General features: G+C 47.6%; 1 protein-coding gene across 1 annotated transcript; it reads right to left on the reverse strand.

Moving 5' to 3' along the window:
• Positions 1 to 561: 561 nt before the first annotated feature.
• On the reverse strand, positions 562 to 10205 carry WNT16 (Wnt family member 16). Its single transcript, XM_035127302.2, has 4 exons — positions 10105 to 10205; positions 5951 to 6225; positions 3850 to 4136; positions 562 to 1825 (listed from the first exon to the last, which is right to left on the reverse strand). The coding sequence occupies exons 1-4, from the start codon at positions 10203 to 10205 to the stop codon at positions 1361 to 1363; spliced, it is 1128 nt and encodes a 375-aa protein (XP_034983193.2). The 3' UTR covers positions 562 to 1360.
• Between the last annotated feature and the right edge of the window lie 878 nt (positions 10206 to 11083).

Here is an 11083-nt window from a genome sequence, read left to right on the forward strand (position 1 = left end):
CAGACTTTTTGCAGTAAGGAAAGTGACAGGAAAAGGCACTCGATAGAAAGTATGGGACAATGCTTGCTGTGACGCAATGTCATCTAACCTCTGGGCGAACAAATCAGGATGCACGTTCATTGAATAGCCAACATTGCCCAAAATAAATCCTAGAAAAGATACAGACATATTGCTCCCTTTAGATCTTTTTGACCCCCCTTCCTTCCTCCACCCGAGCTGGCAAACCACTTTTGACGGACCATACTTGCAATGACTAGGAAACGAAGACTGTGCCAAAAAAAACAAGACATTGATTAACCTGATCAGAATAAATGCCTCTTGCAGGGTGGCCAAAAAGATCTAAAGGGAGCAATATGTCCGTATCTTTTCTAGGATTTATCTACCCTTCTTAATAAGCTGAGCTGGCAGCTCTGCAGCTAATGTGAAGAAGATCATCATGGATTCATGATCCTCCTGTCAATGGAGCATGCACCAATTCGCTGACCCGCACACCATAGTTTTCATAGCACACTGGCATGTTATAGTCACAGACAGGTGTGTTTAGCAATAGCATATGGGACACATTTCCATAAAAAGAATGGAGCATCACATCACAAAACAAAAATAATCAGCATAATTTGGTGGGGGGGGGAGGAATGAGAATGCCTTAAGCGACGACACCACAAAGCTGCTCCATTTCTCTCCCTGTTCCTCAATGATGCTTTTAATGGCACTGGAGAAGACACAACTAAAAAAACTTTTAAAAAAAACCACCATGAGGTCACAGCTACACATCATTTTGCTTTAAACTGGCGTGTACTCCAACGCCAAGGTCCAGATCTGTCCATGGAAGCTATTCAACCCATCTTAGACTTGGCTTGGTTAAATGATGAACATCTCAGTCTTACCCTTAACCTTTGACTAGCTAAGCAAACAGCCGTACAACTGCTAGTAATCCTTTGCTCCCAGAGGTACTCAATAAACAGAGTACTCTTAATACACGGGATCAGCTTATCTCGTACCAGGCGTCATTGTAGCCTCCTAATGTTTCATTTAAGCTCTTCTGGCTGCCTTGAGAACTGAGCGTGTCCAGCGTGTCCATCTCGACTTCACTGATCAAAATACTGACTATTCACGGCCATCATGGACACGAGTCGCTCAAGTAGGCCACCCAGCTAGGCAAAATTCTTCAGGTGATCCAGGTCTCCACTACTATTAGTTTTAAATGGGGCCTCTACTTATTCTGAGCTGCCCTTTCGATACGAACCAACACCTCTGGACCTTGAGGCTCTTCATCTCGAGACGCCTCCTTAGCACGACCCCGAGAACGCTACTTCTCAAGGTGTTTCTCTCGTCATCTATTTTCAGGGCAGGTACGGTTTCACTTGCAAGTATGGACATCGGTCATGGTCTCGCATCTTCTGCAGCGTACGTAACAACACCAGACAAACTTGCAGTCGCATCTCTCCACTTGCCTGACGACGTGTGTGTTGTAACCGCGGCCGCAGCACAGGAGGTTGCAGCCATCTGGCCCCTCGGAGGTACGGTTGCATTCCCTCCCCTGCGTCCCGGGAACTCCCAGTTTGGGATCTTCAACACAGTAGTTGGGGGACTTGTGGATGTACAGCAGATCTTCTTTGCGGATTGGTATCTTCCGCTGCCTTTTGTCTTTCCTGCGTATCTTTCTTCTCGCCCTGTCCGAAATCTGGATGCTGCTTTCGTACTTCTCTTTCAAAAAACTGCCAATCTTGGCAAAGGAGGACATAGTCTTCCAGCACGTCTTGAGAGCGCAGGAGCCGGAGACTCCGTGGCAACGGCAATCCACCGACATCAGCTTTGCGACGGCCTGGGGAAAAGTTGAGACCAAAACAATCCACGATCAAGCAACGTTCCGCTCATTTGACAACTACCAAGCAACAGATTCTACACTTCTGAGGCTATGAAACGACAGTGCCCAAAATGTTTAAACATCTTCCATTTGGGAGTCGCCTGCTTCTCAGAAATGAGGCCAGAGATTAAAGAACAAAAAAGCAGACATGTAAGTGAGAGAGAGCCATATGCACAAGTAGAGCTCAGGTTCTTGTTTTCATTGCAACAGTTCTTGCAGCCGAAGAGCCAAGCCATTTCTCAAAACAGAACTACACCGTCTCTTCAGCTATGGGCAAAGGTTGGCAGCCTTTTAGGAGCAGAAGGCAAATTTCAAATTTTGAGAAAGAGCTGTGGGGCAGTAGTCACAAAAAAACCCAACAACTATTATTACTGTTGCTGCTATTAATTGTTGTCAAAATTTAAATACCGTCCTTCATGAAAAGATCTCGGGGCGATTCACAGAATGGTTGTTATGGGGGTCGTGGCATAACACAACACGACTGCCGTGGTGGTGATAGAGCTGCATAACTCAAAATTAGAGACAGCGCCGTCGTTGCTGTTGCCCTATCGTCAGACCACCTCATACTTGCCGCAGGGAATCACCTATGTCCTGCTGGCTCCGATTGTGGAGATAACACAAAATTGATTTTGCACATGGACAGCAACACAATTGTTATGGTTGTTTTTGTGTGTTTAAGAACAACAACAAAAAAAGCATTCCTCCCGGACCAGGAAAAATATGTAAGGCGGGCATGCTAGTCTCACTCTTACACTTTCAACACATATAGATACCAGAGACACACGTGCTTTTTTCTCCAACACAAAAATACTCGTCTTCCCCACCTAAACAAAATAACTCTACCCAAGTGCACCTCTCATGTTCTTAAAAATGGCACATCAATCTGTGGAAGCATCTGAATAAGCGCAAGATCATATCTATATTTTATGCCAGAGCAGCTGGTGTGTGCACCTGAACCACGAGAACCATCCTTTTCACGAGAATCTTGTCCTCTACTGAAATCGTTGCTAACCCAAGCACCAACTAATATCTGAAATAGCATCTCTGACAGCTAAGAGCTTGCAAAATCCGAGTACAGTACTGATCAGAGCTCCATTATATATTATTAGAATATATTATATATTATATATGTTAAATATATTAGAATATATATTTTTGTTTTAATTCCTGCAGTGGTGGTGGTAGGATGCTGCTTATAAGTCACACCTTCTGTGGCAAATCCTGGGTCTCTAAAAACTAGAGAGTTTAGTGGTTAGCCTTGGACTTGGCTGTGATGTTCACTAAGTGAACACTTTAACTTACTTCGCAGCTAGTTGCTGTGAAGACAACACAGGATGAGGAAGACACAAAAGGTGGCAGGGCAGTTATTTTGAGCAACCTTAGAGGGTGGACAGGATAAAAATACAGGCCCCTCCATGAATGATCAGGCTCTTTCTGCTCACAGCAGGGCCCCCGATTCATCTGAGGTTCATGCGAAGGGTGGGGAGAAGTGATTTTCACAAATTCCACCTGCAGCCCCCAACACCTGCCCTCCCAGGCGGCTTAGGATTGTCCCCCAACTTTCCGGAGTAGTTTTTTTAGCAGGCTGCAGAGGGAAGGCGGAACCGCTGAAAAACCGTGCGAACACAACTCTGCATAGGCCTGGATCTACCCCATAATAAATAAGCCACTTTGTGCATGGCCCAGAATTTGTCAGACAGGGGCACCGTTCAGACTGAAATGCAATGGTGGGGGAAAGACAAGTTTTCAACCTTCACATTTAACACCTGCAGGTTTCTTAAAGAAAAGCTCCACAAAGGGAATGCATAATCAGAGGAAGCTATCTTTTCGTGTGCAGGTCAAAGAGATGGACGATCTCAGGGCATGATGGCTTAAGACCAGGGACATGGGGAAGCAGCCAAGAAACGGTCTCCCTCTGCCATTCATTGGCTACATATTACAGGGAAAGAAATGGAATGGGAGGGCAGGGGTCAGATCCATACCAGTCTTCCAGCTTCGTTGTTATGCAGGTTCATGGCTAGCAGCCTGCTGCCATATTTCCCTGTGACGTTTTCCGCAGGGCCATCTAAAAACTTCCTGCTCAGCCACATTCCATACTGGATGTCATCGGAGCAGCCGCCCCAGTGCCAGCCTTCGCTGGCCGAGCCACCGCTCTGTAGTTTGGGGTCACAGGCGCAGTCGGTCATATTCCCCGCGCTGCACGAATGAGTCACGGAATGCACAAGGCCTGCTGCCGTCACCGCTGAGATGAACGCTGTTTCTTTGGTACCTGCAGAAAGACACAGTCATTCATTCATTCAATCAATCAATCTCCTTTATCGGCATAGAAAAAGTGCATCATATACAGTCGTACCTCGGAAGTCAAATGGAATCTGTTCTAGAAGTCCGTTCAACTTTCAAAACATTCAGAAACCAAGACACGGCTTCCGATTGGTTGCAGGAAGCTCCTGCAGACAATCGGAAGCCGCGAAAGCCGTGTCGGATGTTTGGGTTCCAAAGAACGTTCGCAAGCCGGAACACTCACTTCCGGGTTTGTGGCGTTCGGAAGCTAAAACGTTCGACTCGCAAGGCATTCATCAACCAAGGTACAACTGTACACAACACAGTTAACGAAACATAGTTAGAGATACTTTAGGATGAAACTGTACAGGCACCGTGAGATACGAAAATGGTTCTTGGGACCTACGGTGACGTAATTTTGTGGCGTCACTCAAAAATCTTGCCACATTCTCCACAATGTCATTTCTACAATTGCTCAGCAGATAAGGCACCCTGGAAGAGTCAGTGCGATAAATCCCCTCCTTCAAAAAGGGGGCCGAATACTTACCCTATGTTTTTTTTGAGAAACTGGGAAATAAAATAAAACACGTGTGATGGATTCGATCCGTTTTGTGCCACAAGGCAGTGTCTTTCAGAGGACGGGATTTTCGAAAATCTACCTGCAGGCAGCAAGACGTTCAATCTTGCGAGGGAGAGAGCTCTGCATGGGTGGGGATTGAAAGCTGGTGTAAATATGGAATTCAATCTCTAGGATGGTGAGGGCAATCTGGCTGTGACATCTGTCACCCCACTGATTGCCAGGGTTGGATTCGACTGATCTGGTGGGCTAGGCAGCTGTCCCCTTCCACCCCCACCGCCTCATGTGCATCCCTCCCAAAGCTGCACGCTTGGGGGGAAGAGGACGACCATCCCAGATAGGAGTGTACCACTCTTTGAAGCATCACTCAAAAAGGTTGGCACCATGGTCCTGTGGCCAGAATGGTGCCCGCTCCCATTAAGCCAGCAGAGAGAGAAATCTTGGCCCCCCTCCCGGGGAAATTCATTCCATTTACGTTCAGCTGAAATCAACAGGGCAATTTAGTCACAACGGAGTTCAAAGGGACTTCAGTGTTACCAGCTTGCTTTGGATTGGGGCCAGTGTACCGAGATCACATAACTTAGGGGAGCGGTTGCCAGGTTGGTGTCCTCTAGGAGGGATGCAGGTGGTGCTGTGGTCTAAACCACTGGGCCTAGGGCTTGCCGATCAGAAGGTCGGCGGTTCAAATCCCCACATCAGGGTGAGCTCCCATTGCTCAGCCCCAGCTCCTGCCAACCTAGCAGTTTGAAAGCACACCAGTGCAAGGAGATAAATAGGTACCGCTGCGGCGGGAAGGTAAGCGGCGTTTCCATGCGCTCTGGTTTCCTTTGTGCCAGAAGTGCTTTAGTCATGCTGGTCACATGACCCGGAAAGCTGTATGTGGCCTGAAAGCGAGATGAGTGCCGCAACCCCACAATCGCCTTTGACTGGACTTTACCTTTTACCTTTACCTCTAGATGTTGCAACAACACTGACCATTGGCTCTGCTGCTTGGGGATGACAGGAATTGTAGACCACCGACATTTGGAAGGCAAATGTTGGCTACCTTTGAATTAGGGCGAGGATGGGGAACTTTTGCCCATGGTCTCCACATGAACACAATTGGCCCCGCGCCAGTCGCAAAAGGCACCTGGCTCCTGGCTAATTTCTAATGCGTATTGCATTGTTGGGACATGAGAAATGGTGTGTCTCAAACCCGTTACTTCCCCCCCAACCAGAGGACCTACCGCTGCTCAGTTCATAGCCAAAGACGGAGGAAGCAGGAGCCGCAGAGATGGGCAAAGGTTTGGAAGCCGTAGAGGCCATCTCAAGAGGGAGGAGGCAGTTCCAGCGCTCGTGTTTGAACTGGCTCCGGCACTCCTCAATCCCTAGGCGGGCTCCTTCGCGGATGCTGGGTAGGAGGTTGGGCTTCTTCTTGCACAGGTCCTTTTGACGGCTGTTCAGAGGCAGGTTGGCGCAGCCCAGTTTCTCGGGGACACCGAAGGAAGCCATGCCCAGCCACCTGAAAAAGCAGCCCCTGGGGTGAGACCCAAGCACTGGGCATTTCATTTGACACAGATAAGATGAGAGCGGCCAAAACAGGAAAGAGGAGCCGCAGCTCAAACAACACAGCGATGTGAAAGGACTATCGAAATACAGGAGGGTCAAAGGAACACAAATTCACGGAAGACCCGCAGAGGGAGTAGCCCAGGCTGTGTCCTTCGGATGTTGCTGGACTACGACCCCCATCATCCCTGACCATTGGCCACGCTGGCTGAGTCCAATGGGAGTTGTCACACCGATCCTGGCACGCCTGCACTGGCTACCAATTAGTTTCTGGGCCCAATTCAAAATGCTGGTTTTGACCTATAAAGCCTTAAATGGCTCAGGACTGCAATACCTCAAGGAACGCCTCTCTGCATTCATCACCTGATGCCCTTCTTCCTTAGCCTCCTGCACGTGATGCCCGGATGGTGGCACCACAAGAACGGGCCTTTTCTGTGGTGGCTCCATTTGTGGAATGCTCTCCCCAGGGAGGTTCGCCAGGCGCCTTCATTCTATATTTTTAGGCACCAGGCAAAAACGTTCCTCTTCATCAGGCCTTTGGCTGATTGATGTGGGAAGGGGTGTGTGTGTTATGATTTTGTTGTTTTGTTTTACTTATTTACTTGTTTTATCCTGCATTTTAATCTTTAAACCACCCTGAGATCTTATGATGAAGGGCCATATATCAATCAATCAATCAATCAATCAATCAAGTGCAGTCATACCTTGGATCCTGAATGCCCTGGAACTTGTACGTTTAGGCTCCTGAACGCTGCAAACCCGGAAGTGTTTTTTTCCGGTTTGTGAACATTCTTTTGGAACCCAAACGTCTGACAGGGCTTTCTGCAGCCAATCAGAAGCTGTGATTTGGTTTTCAAATGTTTTGGAAGTCAAACGGACTTCCGAAACGGATGCCATTTGACTTCCAAGGTACGACTGTAAATAAATAAATCTGGACGTTGCATGATATAGAAATTACTAAGGATGGTATATAATGAAAAGCAGAAAGGAGGGACTTGAGGAAGTCAACAATGTTAAGACATATGAGTGATATAATATGGTTCTTTTTTTTAATGTGTATTTTGTATTTTTATGTTTTGTGATTTATGTGATTCTTTATTGTATTTTTGTGTTTTCTTTTTCCAGTTTTATAAAACCAATAAATATATTTGAAAACAAACAAACAAATCTGGACGTTTCCCTTTTTTAAATAAAGTGATGCTCAGAATACCTTGCAATCTTTATTGGGCCACTTCCAAAAGCATTATATGGCGCTGCCGCGTTTGACAATTGGGTGGATTTGCCCATCTGTCAATCACCTGGTGCCACCATGATATCAGGCGACTCGGTTTTTCTTTCTTTACCTTATATGACATCAGGTGTGGGGCAGGTGAGCTTGGCCAAAAGGGCCCCACAGGTGTTCTAGACTAGAATCTAATGAGGTCCAAGGGCTAGGCACCCTTTCTCAAACTTGGGTGATGTTGTTGGGCTACAACTCGCATCATCCGCAGCTACCAGGGATGATGGGAGTTGTAGTCCAACGACGGACCCAAGGTTGAGAAAGGCTGGGCTAGAGGCTCCCCACTCTGGCCTTCTGACTCGGCAAGTCAGAAAGAGGACTGAACAGTCCCTTATTGGGTGATAGATGTCACCAAGGAACGTTACAAAGCCCTTTGCCCGGGAAATTCCCATAGTAAACAAAAGGCCGATTTTAAAAACCTCATTGTAGAATGTTGCTTTCCCCTTTTGATATACAGTGATGCCTCAACTTACAAATTTAACCCGTTCCGAAGACACCTTCGTAAGTCGAAAAATGTCATTGGAAACGCGATTTCCCATAGGAATGCACTGGAAACAGAAAAATTTGTAAGTCAAAAAATCCCTATCTAAAACCACCACAGTTTTCTTTCGGACACCGAGACATTCGTAAGTGCGCGGCCATTACCCCCATTCATAAGTCGAAAAATTCGGTTGTCAAGTCGTTCGTAAGTCAAGGTACCACTGTACTGATACAAGATAATTCAAACACAATTCCTGGAGCCACTTGGGAAAATACAGTCATGAGAGACTACCGGATTGTAACAGCCTGTATCACATCTGCAGTTAATGACATTCCCGCAAATGCCCCAGGCCTATGTTGTGTGTGTGTGTGTGTGTGTTTAATTTAAAGTAATCACCACAAGACATATCCAGGCAGGATTCCACCTTGCCAGATCCTGAGCACAGAATTATCTCTGGAAATGTGAAAGAAGCAGAATCATTTCACAAAACGCATCCTCTGAGCACCAACTAAGAAAAGCCTTGCAGGATGAGACCAAAGACATTCTCTTTCCCAAGCAAAAGCCCATGGGAAGCAAGAAACCCACTACAGTTGCCATGAAAATGGTGTGCTGGATCCCACCACCACCACCACCTTATTTGATAACCCTGGTTTCTAGTATTTACAGAGCAAGGGAGAAATGCTTCACAGTCCACTTTCTCTCATTCCATCCAGGGTGATCTGGTGTTTAGAGCAGGCATAGGCAACCTTGGCTCTCCAGATGTTTTGGAACTACAACTCCCATGATCCCTGACCACTGGCCCTTTTAGCTAGCGATCATGGGAGTTGTAGTTCCAAAACATCCGGAGAGCCAAGGTTGCCTATGCCTGGTTTAGAGGGTTGGGAGACCAGCTTTAAATCTTCACTCACTCATTGGACCGGCCACTGTTTCTTTGCCTAACCTACCCTGCAGGGTTGTTGCGAGGATAAAATGGGAAGGGGGGGTAACCAGGCATGTACCCCTTGAGCTCCTTGGAGGAAAGGTAGGGCATGAATAAATTCATGCTGAATTGTAGAGCCCTCTATCATGTAACCAAGTTTCAAACAGATTCGTACCTTCAAATCAAATCAGGGTTTCAGGTTCTTCTCAAACAACAACACACAAAGTAGATCTGCAAACCTGGCTGCCACCATTTATGAATATTATAAAAGGGGAGGCAGGTTTGTATTTATTTTTACTAAAGGAATCGAAAAAGTTCGCTTTCTAGGGCGTTCTATAAACTTCTAAGGATGAAATCAGCCTTCCGCTTTGCTACATTTGCAATGTGTTATTTGATGGTGAAAATGCCCAACCCTGGTAAAAATGTACATGCAATGTCTCTGCCATATATCACACACTAACATTTCCCAGTTTAAAAAGGGACGTTTAAAAAGGTGTTTCAGGAGCATTTGCACACATCCTGCCTTGGCGTTTCTTCTCTCAAGAAGGCAACAGGATTCCCCAGATTCTTCGAGCCTCCTTAGAAAAGCAGCTCGTTTTGGATCAGCATAAATGACTATGCATGCAACCGCCCCTTTAAAAGCGGCGGCATTTGTTATGGGAATGAGCATCCTGGCCCACCAGGCGAAGGTTTGAAAGTCGTGTGACAACCCACCAAAGAGCTTTCCTTATAAAAAGCCGCGGCTCGCACATGCAAAAAAAGAAAGGCGCTTCCGTGTCGTGCGGGAAAGCTGGCATTCTATTACGCACAGACCCGGGAGATTCAAACCCCGCACGTGTGAAAACTGCCAAAAGCCCAGAATCGAGTTAACGCCTGCGTAACGTCGTTGGTTTGAGAATCGTGCTGATATAACGCCAAAGTTGCAGGTTCGATCCCCTTACGGGACAACTGCGTATTCCTGCATAGCAAGGGGTTGGATTAATGATCCTCGTGCTCCCTTTCCAACTCTACGATTCTATTACTATTTGAGAGACATTCTGCAGAGCTGAGAACGGTTTGCATTCATCCCGAAGGCAGGAGAGGCGCAGCCAATTCGATCACCCCACCCCCGACCCCGGGACATAAGGGATCCCGCTCGGTACCCGCTTCTACTCACATCCAGTTGGCGTGGGCGCCGCAGGGCCAAAGTTGCCAGAGCAGCGCCGTGCACAGCACGCACAGGCGAGGCAGCATTCCCCAGGGCGCCCCCTTCTCCATAGCCAGGGCATGGAGATCCCCGAGAGATCCCCACCCAGCTGCTCTCCGCTCCCGCAGCTGCGATCTTCAGTCCTTAGCAGAGACAGCGCCTTAAAAGCCCTTCCCCTAATTGAAGGGAGCGCCGCTCACGCGGATCACCTGCGAGGGCAGCGCGATCCCCGGCCGGCGATCAACCGGACGCGACCCAAGAGAGCAGCGCGCCCTCCGAAGGGGTGAGAAGTTCTGGCTCGCCTTGCCTCGCTCCTCTCGACTTCTGCGACTTTCGCTCGCCGTCTCATTGGCTGGCGGCGGCTCATCAATATGAAACGCGCTTCTCATTGGCTGCGGCGCGTTCCGAAGGGCTCGCCCGCACGCGGTCGCAATCAGGCGGCTAGTGCTGTGCTCTGCGAGCCTTCTGCAAAAATAATAAGAATAAAACCGAAATTTGCGCTGCAAGAAGAAGGGAGAACGCGCATCACGGAGCATCAGGGAACAGGCGCTGCTCTGGATCCTGAAAAAAATGCTGCCTTCCGTGTTTTAACACCGTTTAACTAGGAATTCTCCGCTTGCCGCCGGGAGAGATGCCACAATAACCCTCAGGAATGCGATAGCAAGCTGACGTTTGCATCAATATGATAACAGATCAGGGGTGAGCAGCCTTTTTTCCAGCTCGAGGGCAACGTTCCCTCCCGGACAGCCATCTGAGGGCCGCATGGTTGGTTGGTTGTCATCCTATGCCCTTTCAAAATGTGGGTTTTTTTTGTTTTGTTTTTGATTGAGTGTTTTGTGGTTTTGCCTTTTGATTTTGTTCTGTGAACCGCCCCTGAGACCTCCAGCTATAGAGCAGTATATAAAGTCAATAAATCGTAATAAAAATGCCGGAAGCAAAAACAGAACAG

Source organism: Zootoca vivipara, chromosome 10 (genome assembly GCF_963506605.1).
Source record: "Zootoca vivipara chromosome 10, rZooViv1.1, whole genome shotgun sequence".
Taxonomy (NCBI): domain Eukaryota; kingdom Metazoa; phylum Chordata; class Lepidosauria; order Squamata; family Lacertidae; genus Zootoca; species Zootoca vivipara.